We start from the raw sequence: 19,373 nt of genomic DNA on the forward strand, positions 1-19,373 counted from the left end.
CCTTATCTTTCATCTAGATGAACCAGTCATGAATCTAAAATGACTTTTGCATCCCACGACTGGGCCCACTAGGCAATGGTGTCGTTTTTAGTGTGCTGCATTGATCTCGCATTATTGCAGTCTGCGACACCTTTTATTGTGGCTTCTATGCCTGCTGTTGCTACTGATGTTGCAAACAATTTTTTGAAATGTGGAGACTCAAAGTTGGGTCTTCATCTGGTGGGTTACCTGTAGTGGAAGGGGTGTCAGAGGCCCATTATACTATTTCTACTCTGTGGAAATTAATGCCACTTTAGTATGGAGAGTGACATACCAGCTGGCTTGTCAAGGTAAGGAGGCTTATTCGCCGTGCAATGCTCCTCTGGGAAATTAAATATGCAAATTGCCTCTTCTGAGAAAAAGAGGACTTAACTCTATAGCGCCACCTGTTGGAAGTAGCGATCCTATAATAAGTCTCAATCAACCCTTTAACGAGTCGTGCAATATGACTTAGGATAAAAGAGGAGCATTGCACGGCGAATAAGCCTCCTTACCTTGACAAGCCAGCTGGTATGTCACTCTCCATAAGGAGAAACCTTACCCCTTAGACCCCAGTCCAGAGCCTCTCACCTAGCCAAATCAGTTCTCATGCTTCGCACTGACGAGGGCCAACAGCCCGAAACACCGTGTCTGCGAACTGAGATACTGATTTGGCTTTTATCCTAAGTCATATTGCACGACTCGTTAAAGGGTTGATTGTGACTTGTAGGATCGCTACTTCCAACAGGTGGCGCTATAGAGTTAAGTCCTCTTTTTCTCAGAAGAGGCAATTTGCATATGCCACTTTAGTAGTGTGTGACAATCATGTTTTGAAATGTTTGAACTCCAAGTTGGGTCTCCTTCACGGATAACCCGTGTAAGTATCCTTCAGTTTTTCTAACATTAGTGGTGTACTAAGCTGCGGTTTGTGCCACCTGAGTGTGGCTGAGCTAACATGCAGTTTGAGCTGTTGCATGAGGGATCAGGCTCCCAGCAAAGAAGGCTTACACCGGTCCCTCACCCACCTCATCTTAATTGAAAATTCAATTCAAAGATGTAAATGCTGGCCCAGACCCTGATACCTCATGCATGGCTGACTGCAGCTGTGCTATTATAAAAGGTTTTACTTGTGGGTAAATTGATGCTACATTTCCTTGTCTGCCCGTAATTTTTGGAATCGTTTGGACTCTAAGTTGGGTATCGTTCATGTCTGTTGCCTGAATTTGGCAGGGCTCTCAGAGCACCAGGCCTACACCTATCACTCGTCCAAATGTTACTGATCAATGTTTCAGCTAGAAATGCCAGTCCAAGCCCTGTCCCATGCATTTATGCTGCACAATTATACTATTTGTACTCCGGGTCAATTGATGACACTTTTCCTGTTGTCTGCTCCTAATTTGAGCTGTTTGGGAAGGTTTTTGGTCCCCTCTTAAGGGGGTTTGGTTTTGCGTCCCATTGAATTCAGTGGGGTTCGGGTATGTTAGACGCACCGTTAAACAAATGGGACATTTACCAAACCGGACCTTGAAAGGTTTGCTCATCTCTATTGGTGACTGTGCTGGATATTGTTTGCTTTGTTATTCATTTACAGGAAATACATTAAGCTTTTACTGTATTTTTTGTTATATGCTTTCGCAAATATTTTCTAGGTACAGTGCACAAAACCTGAATGTGGAAAGTGGCGTCAGTTGACAAAGGAGATACAATTAACTATGCAAATGGCGAAGACTTACAGATGTGGTATGAAGCTGAATAATGTTCTCAAGGTAACGTGTGATGATACTGGCGATCATTTATTAAAATAAGTGGAGGAATTACTCATAATAGCCAAAAGACCACGAGGTATCAGTGCAGTTTTGAGAAACTGGCATCTTATTGGTTGTTCTGAGTATTCGTGTTGCCTTTTGCTACATGAGTTTTCTTTACTTTTTGAAATGTATTCTTTGGTTCTAACAGCAATTTGAAATTTACATTTTTATCGATGCAGTTCAGATATATTTTTATATATGGGGAGCAGCGCTTAATAGCGGACATTCCCTCTGCTTACCACTTCTTTGGCAAACACTGTTTCTGATTGGAGGTAAAATAACCGATCAAACAGCCACGGTTCCCACACTGTCAAATGACAGCTGTGATCGGAGGTATAAAGCTTTACCTCCAATCCCCGGTCGTAGGCTGATGTGACTACTGCTTCCATCAGACTACCCCTGCTGCCGCTAATAACAATCAGAGCTGATGAATACTCCCATCAGCTGGCGCCTGCGCACCAAATTAATAATTTAAAAAGATAACGGCGTGGGGTTCCCCTGTATTCTTGACCTGCCAGGCAAAGCTAACAGTTGGGGGCTGCAACCCTCAGCGGTCAATGTTAGCAAAGGTGATTATTATGAATAGAGGGGTCCCCACTCTGTTTTTGTAATAATTTAAATAATTAATTAAAAAAAACATTGTGTGGATCCCCTCCATTTTTGACAACCAGCTGGGGACTGGTATTCTCAGGCAGACAATGGATATTGACCCTCTTTGGCCTGCTTTTCTAACGTGCCAGTGGTTTTTAGCCTGGACGGTCGCATCTTGGCACCATCCAGGTTGAAAACTATTTATTCCCAGACATGGATTATGGTGGGGGAAAGAACGACGGATTGGTGAGAGATGTTGTTTTTTTTATTTTTGTTTTCTTACAGGAGACGAGTGATTCAATGGAATGGGCATTAGGTGAGTATAACTGTTAGTTATTTTTAAATTAAAAAAGGAAAACTGTGTTTTCCCTTCCCCCATGACTGCACACCTGAGAGAGGGGATCCGCCCAGTCAGGACAGGAAACCCTACAGAAAATAAAAGGGCGGTACCTCTGTCGCTTTAGTTTTGTTTCCTGTCCTGACAGGGACCCTTGTGCTGAACACGGCGGAGAAGTTTCCACTTACCCATTACCCGTCCCAGCGTGGAAGAACAGTGCGTCGGTCCTCGGGTACTGGAAGCGCCATCCACGGGTCCTCCGGGGCTTTGCGTCCGAGCAGGCGTCTGTGCAGCATGGTCGGATGTCCGGGCTCCTTCCGTGGCTGCCACGCCACCCTCCTCTCTCTGCCGGTGGCCGCTTCCGGGTCTGCCTTCTGACGTCACGCGCAAGGCACGCTGGGAATGGGCGTGCCCGTGTGGCGTCGGAGGCGGGCGCCGGATCCAAGATGGCGGCGTCCATGAAGAACACACCGGCCAATGGAAATAGACTCCGGCGGCGCGGCTGAGGAGGGGAGAGCAGTGGATCCCCCATAAAAGGGGGATGACCACAGAATACGCATGCCCAAAAGCTTCATCATGGAAGTGGGGCAACAGGAGCAGCAGCAGCCGCTGTCACAGCAGCAGCAGCCGCATCAGGAGCTCTCGCCAGATGCCTTGCCGAGCCACCAGCATACCAGGAGCAGCCGCTCAAGTGGTAGGAGCAGCAGTCGTCCTGTCCGGCAAGACTCTTCTGCGTCCAGAAGGGACGCTGCACGTGCATCTGTCTAGCCTCCGAAACCAGTACCCTTGACTGTCAGCGATGGTGAGTGATCTCACGTGAATGTCACCCTTATGGTAACAGGGTCCATTTTTTTTCCCTTCCCCCATGACGGCACACCTGAGAGAGGGGATCCGCCCAGTCAGGACAGGAAACCCTACTGAAAATAAAAGGGCGGTACCTCTATGTCGCTTCAGTTGGGTTTCCTGTCCTGACAGGGACCCTTGTGCTGAACACGGCGGTGATTCCACTTACCCAGGTCCCATCCCGGCGTGGAAGAACAGGCAGCGCCTGTGCGTCGGAGTTCGGGTCCTGGATGCGCCGTCCGCAGGTCCTCCGGGTCGCTGCGTCCGAGCGGGCGTTTGCGCAGCATGGTTGGAGGACCGGGTTCCTTCCATGGCTGCCACGCCGCCCTCCCCTCTCTGCCGGCATCCAGGTGCGGCGGACGCTTACGGGACGCTCGTCTGACGTCACGCGCAAGGCACGCTGGGAATGGGCGTGCCCGTGTGACGTCAGGGGCGGGCGCCGGATCCAAGATGGCGGCGCCCATGAAGAAACGCCGGCCGGTGGAAGGGGACTCCGGCAGCATGGCAGAGAAGGGGAGGGGCCACTATTGGGCACCGGAGGAGGCGGGGAGTGCAGTGGTCCCCCCATAAAAGGGTGCTGGACCACAGAAGACGCACTCATGTCCAAAACTTCACCATGGAAGTGGGACAACAGGAGCAGCAGCAGCCGCCTTCACAGCAGCAGCAGGAGCTCTCACCAGATGCCTTGCCGAGCCACCAGCAAACCAGGAGCAGCCGCTCAAGTGGTAGGAACAGCGGTCGTTCTGTCCGGCAAGATTCGTCGGCGTCCAGGAGGGACGCTTCACGTGCATCTGTCCAGCCTCCAAAATCGGTACCCTTGATTGTCGGTGGTGGTGAGTGATCTACGTGAATGTAACCCTTATGGTAACAGGGTCCATTTTTTTCTGTTTTGATCACTAGGGGTCCAGGAAAGCTAGCGGTAAAACAAAGAATCGAGAGTGTGCCCTTTGTAAAGACCCGCTTGCAGTTCAGTGGCAGAAGGATCTCTGTGCTAGCTGCATTAGTAAAACTATACAAGAAGAGACCCCTAATTTCGCCACTAGCCTTAAAGCCATAATACAGGCTGAAATAAAAGACTCCTTGAAATTGGCCCTTAACGAACCGAGGAGAAGCCGTAAGGCGTCTACAGAATCAGATGCCTCTCAGAGACAGGGGAGTCATAAAACATCCCGATCTCCCTCTACCTCCTCGGCCTGTGTCCAGTCTTCAGATTCCTCCTCAGACAGTGATTCAGGAGGTCGCCCATGTTTTCCAACTGAGGACGTAGACAAATTAGTTAAAGCAGTTAGATCTGCAATGGGCCTTAAAGAGGAGAAGACACCTAGGTCACTAGAAGATGTCATGTTTGGTGGTCTAGAAGAAAGGAGGAAACGTAAGTTTCCGGTTAATGCGAAAATAAAAGCATTAATTGAGACAGAGTGGAAAAAACCTGAAAAAATGGGTTGTTTACCCTCTTCATCCAAAAGGAGATATCCCTTTGAGGATAAAGACTCTGAACCATGAGAAAAGATCCCAAAAATTGACGGAGCAGTAGCCAAATGTTTAAAAAGATCATCCCTTCCATTAGAAGACTCGGGTGTTCTTAAAGACCCGCTTGATAAAGAAGCAGATGGTTTACTGAGACATATCTGGGAAGCCTCAGCGGGGGGCCTGAAGCCAGCAATTGCTGGAACATGTACGGCCCGTGCTCTAATGGTCTGGCTACAGCAGATAGAGAATCAGCTAAGGGACGAAGTACCCAGAACTGACATCCTTGCAAATATATCTTTAGTGCAAGGAGCAGCAGCCTTTTTAGCAGACTCTTCTGCGGATTCCGCAAGACTAACGGCCAGAGCAGCGGGCTTGTCTAATGCGGCAAGAAGAGCCCTTTGGCTCAAAGGTTGTTCGGGGGAATTGCCATCTAAACACAAGCTGTGCTCCATTCCATGTGACGGCCAACTTCTCTTTGGGAAAAAACTTGAAGAGATCCTGGAACATGCAGGAGATAAAAAGAAAGTTTTTCCCAATATCCCTAAAGATTCCAAAAAAACGTTTTTTTCGGAGGAGAAGATATAATAGAGGTCGCCCCCCAGGAGAGAGAAAAAACTGGGACTTTAAGGATAAGAGAGGATCGGGCTATATGTTTAAAGGGCCCTCTACATCGGCAAAGAAATCCCCCCCCCCCCCCCCCCCCAATGACATTACACCAGAAGTGGGAGGAAGACTCTCCCTCTTCTTTCCGGCCTCGGTAAATATCTCCCCCAGTACCTGGGTCATAAATATTATCAAAGACTGCCTCAAAATAAAATTTATCTGTCCACCCAGACAAAGCTTTATTATAACTCCCCGAAGAAAGTCCCAGCAGGAACAATTTGCCCTAGAAACCGAGGTCTTGGGACTTATCCACAAAAAGGTTCTTCAGGAGGTCCCGGAGGAAGGAGACGGGTTTTACTCCCCCCTCTTCTTAATCCAAAAACCGGATGGTTCTTGGAGAACTATTATAAATCTAAGAAAACTCAACCAATCTATAGAGAACTACTTTTTCAAGATGGAGTCTATAAATACGACCATAAAACTACTCTTCCAACACTGCTTCATGGCAGTAATAGACTTGAAAGATGCATATTACCATATACCAATACATCAGAAGTATCAGAAATACTTGAGAGTAGCTCTCTATATTCAGAATCAGATAAAGCATTATCAATACACAGCCCTTCCGTTCGGCCAGTCTACAGCTCCCAGGGTTTTCACCAAGGTAATGGTGGAAGTAATGTCATCCCTCCGGTCCCGGGATGTAGTCATTGTCCCATATCTGGATGATTTCCTTGTAATAGGGAGGTCAGAGTCCCACTGCACTCATCAAGTATCAGTTGTAACATCAACCCTAATAGAGTTGGGCCGGTTAATAAATATCCCCAAGTCAAGACTGCTGCCTGTAAAATTACAGTCCTTCCTAGGGTTAATACTGGACTCCGAATGTCAGCTCTGCCTCCTTCCAGAAAACAAAGTAGACAAGATAATAAACCTGGCCAGTACAGCAATACGTCAGCCAACAATGACTCTGAGAAAGGCGATGTCCCTACTAGGCTCGTTAACATCGTGTATTCCGGCGGTAGGATGGGCACAATTCCACCTAAGACAACTACAGTGGGAAGTTCTCTCAGCTCAAAGACTGTTAAGAGGGCATTTAGAAGGAAATCTATGTCTCTTGCTGGGCGTAAGGGATTCCCTAGTTTGGTGGACGGTGAAAGACCACCTGACAATGGGGGTCCGGTGGCAAAATCCGGTCATAGACATCATCACGACCGACGCAAGCGGTACAGGTTGGGGGGCTCACCTGAGGTCTCACTCTGTACAAGGAACCTGGTCCATAGGAGAGAAAAACTATGGATCAAACGAAAAAGAGCTATGGGCAGTGGAGAAATCCCTAAGACATTTTCTTCCTTTTACTCCGGGGTCGCCATACTCGAATCCTGTACGGACAATCGAGCAGTGGTGGCGTATGTCAATCATCAGGGGGGGACGAGGTCCAAAGGCCAAATGCATGCATCAAATCTACTCTTTCAACTAGCAGAACAACACCTGTCATCTCTGTCGGCGTTGCACATCAAAGGCATAGAAAACACTCAAGCGGACTTCCTGAGTCGCAGAGGCTTAAGGCAGGGGGAATGGTCCCTAAACCCCCAGATATTTCAACAAATAGTCCAAGCCTGGGGCACACCAGAGATAGACTTGTTTGCCAACTCTCACAACAGAAAAGTCAGAAAGTTCTGCTCCTTGAATCCAAGAGAACATCCCTTCGCAGTAGATGCCCTATTGATACCCTGGAAGTTCTCTCTGGCCTACGCATTCCCCCCGATAGTGATGATTCCAGCTGCGATCCGGAAGATCAGAGAGGATCAGGCAATAATCATCTTCATAGCTCCATTTTGGCCAAGGAGACCATGGTTCGCCCTTCTAAGGCAGATGTCGGTAACAGACCCATGGATTCTGCCAGAGGTTCCGGACCTGCTAACCCAGGGCCCAGTGACCCACTCTCAGGTGAAGGGCTTCCATCTCGCAGCCTGGAATTTGAGAGGGCGTTACTAAGTCGCCAAGGATTCTCACCAGGGTTAATCTCCACCCTGTTGAAAAGCAGAAAACCCATAACCTCTAGGATCTATGGTAGGACATGGGAAAAATTTCTTAACTTCCTGGGTGAACCATTGGGGGGAGGTGGCTCCAGTAGGTCCTATCCTAGAATTTCTGCAAGCAGGATTACATCTTGGGTTAGCAACCAGCACCCTTAAAGTTCAGGTTTCAGCCTTGGGGGCCCTATATAACTGTAATCTTGCCTCAAATAGATGGGTTTCACGATTCATAAAATCTTGTAGTAGATCTCGGCCGGTCGTTATCCCAAAAATCCCTCCTTGGGATCTAAACTTGGTCTTAGAAGCCCTAACTAAACAGCCTTTTGAGCCTTTGCAGGAGTTATCACCTAAGTTACTTACCCTTAAAACAGTCTTACCCTACGTGCCGATGTTAAGGCTACTAGTAAGTGATTTACAGGCCCTGTCAATATGCCCTCCTTATACTCAGGTTTTTGATGACAGGATTGTTCTAAGACCAGACCCGGCTTATCTCCCCAAGGTAGTTCAAAAGTTCCATAGGAGTCAAGAGATTACTTTACCATCATTCTGTAGTAATCCTAAAAATCCAGGAGAACAAAAGTTCCACATGTTAGATGTGAGAAGATCTATGTTACACTACATATCTATGACTAGTCAGTGGAGGAAAGACCAAACCCTATTCGTAGCCTTTCAGGGTAGCAAAAGAGGGTGTGGGGTAGCTAAAAGTACTATTGTTAGATGGATTAGGGAGGCCATTAGTTTATCCTACTCTGCGGGTGGCACTCCGGTTCCTGAAGGCATCAAGGCTCACTCCACCAGAGCCGTGGCTACCTCCTGGGCAGAAAAGGTTGAGGTATCAATTGATCAAATTTGCAAGGCCGCTACCTGGTCCTCACCCTCAACTTTTTTTCAAGCACTACCGGCTAGATCTTTCTTCCTCTGCTGACCTAACCTTTGGTAGAAGGGTGCTACAAGCGGTGGTCCCTCCCTAAAGGTTTCATTCTACAAAAGTCTCTCAGGTGTGCCGTCATGGGGGAAGGGAAAACACCAAGGTTACTTACTGGTAGCCGGTTTTTCCGGAACCCATGACGGCACCCGTATATTCCCCCCCTTTATCACCCTTTCGGTGTGCACTATTGTTTTGGGGGTGTTTAGTTAATATAATGTGGTGTTGGATTGCCATGTGTACTAACCAGGGGGGCCTCTCATGCTCTGAAAACCAACTGAAGCGACGGAGAGGTACCGCCCTTTTATTTTCAGTAAGGTTTCCTGTCCTGACTGGGCGGATCCCCTCTCTCAGGTGTGCCGTCATGGGTTCCGGAAAAAACGGCTACCAGTAAGTAACCTTGGTGTTTCTGTTTGATCACTAGGGGTCGAGAAAATCTTGTGGCAAAACAAAGAACCGAGAATGTGCCCTTTGTATAGTTCCGCTTGCAGTTCAGTGGCAGAAGGACCTCTGCGCTGACTGTATTAATAGAACTATACAGGAAGAGACCCCTAATTTCGCCACTAGCCTTAAAGCCATAATACAAGCAGAGATAAGACTCCTTAAAACTGGCCCTTAAAAAAACGGGAGGAAAAGCCGCAAGGTGTCTACGGTTTCAGATGTCTCTCAGAGACAGGAGGGTCATAAATCATCCTGGTCTCCCTCTACATCCTCCGCCTCTATCCAGTCCTCAGATTCCTCCTCAGACAGTGATACAAGGGGTCGACCATGTTTTCCAACTGAGGATGTAGAAAAACTAGTTAAATCAGTCAGGTCTGCAATGGGTCCTAAAGAGGAGAAGACACCTAGCTCACTTGAGGATGTCATGTTTGGTGGGTTAGAAGAAAAAAGGAAACGTACGTTTTTCGGTCAATACAAAAATCAAAGCATTGATTGAAAAAGAATGGAGAAAACCCGAGAAAATGGGTACCTTGCCTTCGTCATCAAAAAGGAGATATCTTTTGAAGAAAAAGACTCTGAATCTTGGGAAAAAAATACCTAAAATTGACGGTGCGGTGGCCAAATCTTTGAAAAAATCGTCCCTTCCATTAGAAGATTCAGGTGTCCTAAAAGACCCGCTTGACAAAAAAGCGGATAGTTTTTTGAGACATATCTGGGAAAATTCGGCTGGGGTCCTGAAACCAGCAATAGCTGGGACATGTACGGCCTGTGCTCTCATTGTCTGTCTACAGCAGATAGAAGATCAGCTAAGAGATAAAGTTCCTAGAAATGATATCCTTGTAAACATATCCTTAGGGTACCGTCACACAGTGGCACTTTTGTCGCTACGACGGTGCGATCCGTGACGTTCCAGCGATATCCATACGATATCGCTGTGTCTGACACGCAGCAGCGATCAGGGATCCTGCTGAGAATCGTACGTCGTAGCAGATCGTTTGGAACTTTCTTTCGTCGCTGGAACTCCCGCTGTCATCGCTGGATCGTTGTGTGTGACAGCGATCCAGCGATGCGTTCGCTTGTAACCAGGGTAAACATCGGGTTACTAAGCGCAGGGCCGCGCTTAGTAACCCGATGTTTACCGTGGTTACCAGCGTAAAAGTAAAAAAAACCAAACAGTACATACTTACATTCCGGTGTCTGTCCCCCGGCGTTCTGCTTCCCTGCACTGTGAGCGCCGGCCGGCCGGAAAGCGAGCACAGCGGTGACGTCACCGCTGTGCTTTCCGGCTGGGGCTGATACAGAGCAGAGAAGCACAGCGCCGGGGGACAGACACCGGAATGTAAGTATGTACTGTTTGTTTTTTTTTACGTTTACGCTGGTAACCAGGGTAAACATCGGGTTACTAAGCGCGGCCCTGCGCTTAGTAACCCGATGTTTACCCTGGTTACCAGGGGCCTTCGGCATCGTTGGTCGCTGGAGAGCTGTCTGTGTGACAGCTCCCCAGCGACCACACAACCACTTACCAACGATCACGGCCAGGTCGTATCGCAGGTCGTGATCGTTGGTAAATCGTATAGTGAGACGGTACCCTTAGTGCAAGGAGCAGCGGCTTTTTTGGCAGATTCCTCTGCGGATTCTGCAAGATTAACAGCTACAGCAGCGGGCTTGTTCAATGCGGCAAGGAGAGCCCTATGGCTTAAAGGTTGTCCGGAGGATTTGCCGTCTAAACAAACTGTGCTCCATCCCATGCGACGGTCAATTCCTCTTTGGCAAAAAGCTAGTAGAGATCTTGGAACATGCAGGAGATAAAAAGAAAGCCTTTCCAAGTTTCTCTAGAGATTCCAAAAAACCTTTCTTTTGGAGGAGAAGATTTAACAGAGGTCGTCCCCCAGGAGATAGGGACTTTAAAGATAAAAAAGGATCGGGCTACATGTTCAAAGGGCCCTCTACATCAGCAAAAAAATCCCCCCCAATGACATTACATCAGAGGTTGGAGGAAGGCTCTCCCTCTTCTTTCCGGCCTGGATAAACATCTCCCCCAGCACCTGGGTTTTAAATATTATCAAGGACGGTCTAAAGATAAAATTCATCCGTCCACCCAGGCAGAATTTTGTAATAACTCCCTGGAGGAAGTCCCAGCAGGAGCAATCTGCTCTGGAGACAGAAGTCTTCGGACTTGTTCACAAAAATCTCCTGCAAGAAGTCCTGGCTCGGGAAGTAGGAAGGGGGTTTTACTCCCCCCCCCCCCCCCCCCTCCCCCCCCCCTCCCTCCTGGAGAACCATAGTCAATCTAAGAAAGCTCAATCAATCAGTAGAGAACTACTCCTTCAAGATGGAGTCCATCAACGTGACCACAAAACTTCTGTTCCTACACTGCTTCATGGCAGTACTAGACTTAAAAGATGCATATTATCATATCACAATACATCAAGGTAAACGGAAATACTTGAGAGTAGCGCTCTACATACAAAACCAAGTAAAACATTACCAATATACAGCCCATCCATTTGGCCCGTCTACAGCTCCCAGGGTCTTCACCAAGGTGATGGTATAGGTAATGTCATGCCTCCGATCCCAGGATGTAGTGATTGTCCCATACCTGGACGACTTCCTTGTGGTAGGGAGGACAGAGACCCATTGCTCCCATTAAGTAACAGTTGTAACATCAACTCTAATAGAGTTGGATTGGATAATAAATATCCCCAAATCAAGATTAGTACCAGTAAAAGTGCAGTCCTTCCTAGGATTTAATACTGGACTCCGAGCGTCAGCTCTGCCTCCTTCTGGAGAACAAAGTGGCCAAAATAATGAACTTGACCAGTACAGCAATACATCAGCCAGCAATGACCTTAAGAAAAGCAATGTCCCTACTAGGCTCATTAACATCATGTATTCCAGCTATAGGATGGGCACAATTTCACCTGAGGCAACTGCAGTGGGAAGTTCTGTCAGCTCAGAAAGTGTTAAGAGGGCATTTGGAAGGAAATCTATGTCTTTTTCAGGGCGTAAGAGATTCCCTAATTTGGTTGACTGTGAAGGAACAAATCACAATAGGGGTCCAGTGGCAGAAACCGGTCGAAGACATCATCACGACCGACACAAGCGGTATAGGTTGGGGTGCTCATCTGAGGTCTCATTCAGTACAAGGATCCTGGTCCTTGCAAGAAAGGAATCATGGCTCAAACGAAAAAGAACTATGGGCAGTGGAAAAGGCCTTGAAACATTTTCTCCCCTTGCTCCAGGGCCACCATACTCGAATCATGATGGATAATCGAGCAGTGGTAGCTTATATCAATCACCAAGGGGGGACGAGGTCCCGGGGCCTCATGGAGGTATCAAATCTACTTTTCCAGTTGGCAGAACAACACCTGTCGTCCCTCTCAGCACTACATATAAGGGGTGTAGAAAACACACAGGCAGACTTCCTGAGTCGCAGAGGTCTGAGACAGGGGGAATGGTCCTTAACCCCTTTCTGACCTCGGATGGGATAGTACGTCCGAGGTCAGAAGCCCCGCTTTGATGCGGGCTCCGGCGGTGAGCCCGCATCAAAGCCGGGACATGTCAGCTGTTTTCAACAGCTGACATGTGCCCGCAATAGCGGAGGGTGAAATTGCGATTCACCCGCCGCTATTAACTAGTTAAATGCCGCTGTTAATCGCAGACAGCGGCATTTAACCGGCACTTCCGGCCAGGAAGCCAGAAATGAGCGCATCGCTGACCCCGTCACATGATCGGGGGTCAGCGATGCTTCTGCATTGTAGCCATAGAGGTCCTTGAGAACTCTATGGTTACTGATCGCCGGTAGCTGTGAGCGCCACCCTGTGGTCGGCGCTCACAGCACACCTGCATTTCTGCTGCATAGCAGCGATCTTATAGCAGAGCCGATCGCGTTGTGCCAGCTTCTAGGCTATTGAAGCATGGCAAAAGTAAAAAAAAAAAAAATAAATTAAAAAAAAAGTTAAAAAAATCTAAAAGTTTAAATCACCCCCCTTTCGCCCCAATCAAAATAAATCAATAAAAAAAACCCCCTACACATATTTGGTATCGCCGCGTTCAGAATCGCTCGATCTATCAATAATAAAAAAAAAAGCATTAACCTGATAGCTAAACGGCGTAGCGAGAAAATTTGAAACGCCAGAATTACGTTTTTTTTTTCCGCCACGACATTGCATTAAAATGCAATAATGGGCGATCACAAGAATGTATCTGCACCGAAATGGTATCATTAAAAACGCCAGCTCTGCACGCAAAAAATAAGCCCTCAACCGACCCCAGATCATGAAAAATGGAGACGCTACGAGTATCGGAAAATGGTGCAATTTTTTTTTTTAGTAAAGTTTGGAATTTTTTTTTCACCACTTAGATAAAAAATAACCTAGTCATGTTAGGTGTCTATGAACTCATACTGACCTGGAGAATCATAATGGCTGGTCAGTTTTAGCATTTAGTGAACCTAGCAAAAAAGCCAAACAAAAAACAAGCGTGGGATTGCACTTTTTTTGCAATTTCTCCGCACTTGGAATTTTTTTCCTGTTTTCTAGTACACGACATGGTAAAATCAATGATGTCGTTCAAAAGTACAACTCGTCCCGCAAAAAATAAGCCCTCACATGGCCAAATTGACGGAAAAATAAAAAAGTTATGGCTCTGGGAAGGAGGGGAGCGAAAAACGAACACGGAAAAATGGAAAAAAAAAAATCCCAAGGTCATGAAGGGGTTAAACCCCCAGGTGTTCCAACAAATAATACAAGCCTGGGGTACACCAGAAATAGACTTATTTGCCACCTCACACAACAAAAAAGTCAAAAAATTCTGCTCCCTAAACCCAAGAGAACATCCTTTTGCAGTAGATGCCCTGCTAATATCATGGAGGTTCTTTCTGGCCTACTCATTCCCCCTGATAGTGATGATTCCAACAGTAGACTGGAAGATCAGAGAAGATCAGAGAATACCGAGCAAAAATAATACTCATATCTCCATTCTGGCAAAGAAGGTCATGGTTCTCCCTTCTAAGGCAGATGTCATTAACAGACCCATGGATTCTGCCAAAAGTTCTGGACCTGTTAACCCAAGGAACAGTGACCCACTCTCAGGTGAAGGGCTTCCATCTGGCAGCCTGGAATTTGAGAGGGCGTTACTGAGTCGCCAGGGATTCTCACCAGGCTTAGTCTCCACCCTACTGATATGCTGAAAGCCTATAACATCTAGAATCTACTGTAGGATATGGAAAAAGTTTCTTGACTTCTTGGGTGAACCGTTGCGGGATGTAGCTCCAGTGGGACCCATCCTAGAGTTTCTTCAGACAGGGTTGCAACTCGGGTTAGCGACTAGCACCCTTAAGGTTCAAGTTTCAGCCTTCGGGGCCCTATACAACTGCAACCTAGCATCAAATAGGTGGGTCTCACGATTCATAAAATCCTGTGGCAGGTCTAGGCCGGTTATTATCCCCAAAATCCCTCCTTGTGATCTAAATTTAGTCTTAGAAGCCTTAACCAAAGACCCTTTTGAGCCTTTGCAGGAGTTGTCACCTAAATTACTCTGAAAAACAGTTCTACTGGTAGCCTTAACATTGGCCCTTAACAGGCCCTGTCAATTTGCCCTCCTTATAGTCAGGTTTTTGACGACAGAATAAGTCTAAGACCAGACCCGGTGTATCTCGCCAAGGTGGTCCTAAAATTCCATAGGAGTCAGGAAAATACTTTACCATCGTTTTGTAATAATCCTAGAAATCCTGGGGAACAAAAGTTCCATATGTTAGATGTAAGAAGATATATGTTGCAATACATGACCATGACTAGTCAGTGGAGGAAAGACCAAACCCTATTTGTAGCCTTCCAGGGTAGTAAAAAAGGGTGCAGGGTAGCTAAAAGTACCATTGCTAGATAGATCAGGGAGGCCATTATTTTATCCTACTCTGCGAGTGGCACTCTGGTTCCTGAAGGCATCAAGGCTCACTCCACCAGAGCCGTGGCTACCTCCTGGGCAGAAAAGGCTGAGGTATCGATTGATCAAATTTGCAAGGCTGCTACCTGGTCCTCACCCTACCGGCTAGACCTTTCCTCCTCTGCTGACCTAACCTTTGGTAGAAGGGTACTGCAAGCGGTGGTCCCTCCCTATGGTTTCATTCTACAAAAGTCTCTCAAGTGTGGGGAAGGGAAAACGCCAAGGTTACTTACCTGTAGCCGGTTTTTACGGAACCCATGACGGCACCTGTATATTTCCCCCCCTTTATCACCCCTTCGGTGTGCAGTATAGTTTGGGTGTTTTCAGTTCATATGATGTGTTGATGGATTTGCCATGTGTACTAACCAGGGGGGCCTCTCATGCTCTGAAAACCAACTGAAGTGACAGAGAGGTACTGCCCTTTTATTTTCAGTGGGGTTTCCTGTCCTGACTGGGCGGATCCCCTCTCTCAGGTGTGCCGTCATGGGTCCCGGAAAAACCGTCTATCGGTAAGTAACCTTGGTGTTTTGTTTTAATTTAAAATGAAAGACTTTATTCTGGCTGTACCATTATTAACTATACAACTATAGGATTAGTAATGGATAGGTTTCTTATAGATGATTCTCCATTACTAATCCGTGTGCTTGATATCACCAGACAATACAAAGGTGACATCAAACCCACAAATATGAACCCCGCTTGCCACCGCTATAGGGCAAGTGGGAAGAGCCGGGCAAAGCGTCAGAATTGGCGCATCTAATAGATGTCTTTTCTAGGCGGCTGCAGGCTGCTATTCTTAGTCTTGAGGTGTCAATATCTATGTCCCCTTACCAGCCTGAGAATACCAGCCCCCAGCTATCTGCTTTAGGAAGGCTGGTTGTCAAAAATGGGGGGACCCCACAATGTTTTTTTTTTTTTTTTTTTTTAATTATTATTATTATTATTAATTACTTAAATAATTGCAAAAACAGTATGGCGGCACTTCTATTCTTGATAACTAGCCTTGCTAATGCTGACAGCTGAGGGTTGCTACATCAGTGGGAGTGGGGGCGCTATACCCTTATTTCCGATCACCATTTTAAAACGACGAAGAGGGCCCCTTAATGACCACTCTTTTAATGTGTGTCAGCTGTTAAGGGGTTAAAGTATCACGATCAGAGCTACAGTAGCTCAAATCATGGCAGTTACAGGTGGCAACTGTATAACCGTCTGCAACCACCAATTATGGAGTGGGCTCAGCGCATAGATTCTGCTCCATACATGCACATCTGACATCTGCTGTACATTTATTGCATGTGTTGGTAAAGGGGGTGAAGACTAATAGCTGCCATAGATTTGCAATGTATACCTTTGCCAAATTTAGTGTGTGTGTGCCATATACCCCAAATTCTTTAGCTCTAGCTTTCTATGAAGTGCTTTTTTTGTAATGTTATTGTGACAATTTTAGAGAAGTGCATTTGTGTTGCATGTTAATGTTTTAGAGCTTGCTTACACTTGTGTATAAATCGGACGAGTGCATTCCAATAAAAAATCAGATTGCATTTAGACCAGTGTTACTCAATGAGGCAGTGCAGATCTGCGTATTTTTTTTGTTCTGTATTTGGCATGCTGCGATTTCACTCCAAAATTGGACAGTGCGAGAAAAAAATCACATGCTGTACAGACAATAGGTATGGCATCCAATTTTTCTTTTTAGTTACATTACATTTCTGTAACATGGAAAATTGGAAATGGTCCTGTAAAAGATTAATGGCTTCTGAGAAAAAAAAAATGGATTGCATACAGAGGACAAGTGAGAAAATAATCATCCCGATCTCCTGGATGAGAATGGGACCGAATTATAATTATTTATTCTCAAGTATGAACCTACCCTTATTTCTAAACTAATGTTTTATCGCTGTTTTTTATTGCTTAGGCTGAAGGCTCAGATCATTGTTCTATGCCAGAAGACCTGGTAAGTGTGATGTATGGAAATGAGGGTAAGAAGCTGTAATTAGAGATGTAATTACATGTGAATATATTTGGAGAATGAATATGAAAAACATAGCAATCGCTGAAAGAGTTGCTAAAGTCATTCACATACATGGTTTTTAATCCCTTTAATGCCACGTTCACACGTTCAGTATTTGGTCAGTATTTTACATCTGCATTCGTAAGCCAAAACCAGGAGTGGGAGATAAATACAGAAGTGGTGACGTGTTTTTGTTCTACTTTTCGTCTGATTGACCCAATCTTGGTTTTTGCTTACAAATACCGAGGTAAAATATTGAACTTGAGAACATGGCCCAAAGGTTCTATAAACTTGAAATGCAGAAATTACATTTTCTCCAGCTACAGAGATGCTAAGCGTGCAGAGAGATGGCTGTATAACTCGTGCAGGGATTGCATTGCAGTGCACGGACTGGCCGACACCTCGGCTGACCTGAACATGATGTATTTCTATGCAGCTCTCATGCTCAGGTCAGGAGATTTGACTGTCATTCCGAGGATTGCGATGCAATCCTCACTAGAAACATGGCCGTCTGTCTGCGTTCTAGGACAGACTAGCAGAGGTGGGGTTGGAGCTTTGTTTCTGTGTTTTTTTTTTTTGTTTTTTTTTCCTCTGACAAACTGCTCACAAGCATAGTATAGAGATGGGTTTTCAGTTCAGTACAGTAATATGATTGTACTATAAGTAAGGCTAAGGAAGTACCAGCTCATATAATGCTGGAAGATTTCATATACTTTGCACTCCCAGAATTCCAGTGTATGGCCTCGAATCTCGAATTGCTTATCAGGTTGGGCGTATTTTTTTGGGAAAAATGAAAGCTATGAGTGGCAAAATTACTATGTAACTATTTATGAATATTTAAACAAAATGACAGACTGAGTCATATAACACTGTTAGTTTTTTTTTTTTTTTTTTTACATGGGAGATATGGTAGTGGAAATTCATTTGGTGATTGAAAACTTATTTGAAGAAATCACAGTAAGGGCTCATACCCATTACCATGAAATAAATGTTCTGATTTCGGTCCTGAAAAGTTGGGCAAGTGTCATGTGATTTTTATTTCATGCAAGTACAATCTGATTTTAACACCTGGCATCCGATTTACATGCCAATGTGATCTGAATGCAATGCGATTTTTTTAACATGGGCTTTTACATAAAGAATTGCTGTTTGTAATTTACAGTTTTCCAAGGAAATATTCTTCAAGAGGGAAAAAAAAAAAGGCACGGGATCCCCCATGTCCTTTAAAAAGTTGGCAATTCATCTGCCGCATACAGTAAAATCACAACATGACCCAACAGAAAAGCTAGAATACATAGAATAGCTGTCAGTCACATATATAATTAGTACAGTGCTTGCTTAGCTTACTGTACATCGGCTCTCAGCTGCCTCAGAAATGGCGCATCCATAAGATGCGCAAAATCTGGCATGTAGCCTCGCTCTTCCCACTTGGTGTTGTGCCAAGTGGGGTGATAGTTGGGGGGGATGATGTCACCTTTGTATTGTCAGATGACATCGAGCCCGGAGGTTATTAATGGGGAGATGTCTATATTATTAACCTCATAGTAATATTGTATTAAAAAAAAAACACACACCCCAGAATAAAGTCCTTTAATTGAAAGAGTGACACTCATTAATAAATCTATATTAAATTATATACACGTCATTTCCCAGTCCACTGAAGACAATGTCCGCTGTAACAGAATTAAAATAATAAACAACCATATTCCTCACCTGTCCACAGAGGAGAAGATAATCCATTTGTTCCGTAATGTGCAACTATACAGCCTGCCATCCAGCAGAGACAAAGCACTGTGCATGCTTTCTCTGCTCAATATCGCTGTGAACTCCTGTCACCTCACTGACTTCACTGTGAGCATGAGAATATTCTCACGTTCGTGGTGCAGTCAGAAAAGTCCTGGGAGTTCCTAGCCAATGAACTCCGTTCAACTCACTGAGGTCAGCGTGAGCGCCGTTTGAACTTTCCCACGGCGATACAATATGAGGTTTTGATTACCTCTCATTGCATTTTATTGCAATGTTGCAGCAGACAAAAAAAAGTAATTCTGGTGGTTTTTATTTTTTTTATTTTTTTTTTCTCGTTAGACTGTTTATCGATTTGGATTACCGTATTTGCTCGTGTATAAGTCGACTTGAATATAAGCCGAGGCACCTAATTTTTCCACAAAAACTTATTGGAAAACTTATTGACTTGAGTATAAGCCGGGTATGCATGGCTCCCCATCCTTGTATGCATGGCTCCCCGTCCTTGTATGCATGGCTCCTTATTCCCTATCCTTGTATGCATGGCTCCCCGTCCTTGTATGCATGGCTCCTTATTCCCTATCCTTGTATGCATGGCTCC

The 19,373-nt window shown here is 45.7% G+C and overlaps 1 protein-coding gene across 1 annotated transcript in view; it reads left to right on the plus strand.

Annotated features, from left to right (window-relative positions):
• KDM1B (lysine demethylase 1B) overlaps window positions 1-19,373 on the plus strand; it is a 93,403-nt gene that overhangs the window by 14,433 nt on the left and 59,597 nt on the right. The window contains exons 5-6 of the mRNA XM_077269950.1: window positions 1,668-1,784; window positions 16,934-16,972. Coding sequence (XP_077126065.1) covers window positions 1,668-1,784; window positions 16,934-16,972 — 156 coding nt within the window. The remainder of the gene's footprint in view (window positions 1-1,667; window positions 1,785-16,933; window positions 16,973-19,373) is intronic.

The sequence above is a fragment of the Ranitomeya variabilis genome, chromosome 6 (assembly GCF_051348905.1).
Source record: "Ranitomeya variabilis isolate aRanVar5 chromosome 6, aRanVar5.hap1, whole genome shotgun sequence".
NCBI lineage: Eukaryota > Metazoa > Chordata > Amphibia > Anura > Dendrobatidae > Ranitomeya > Ranitomeya variabilis.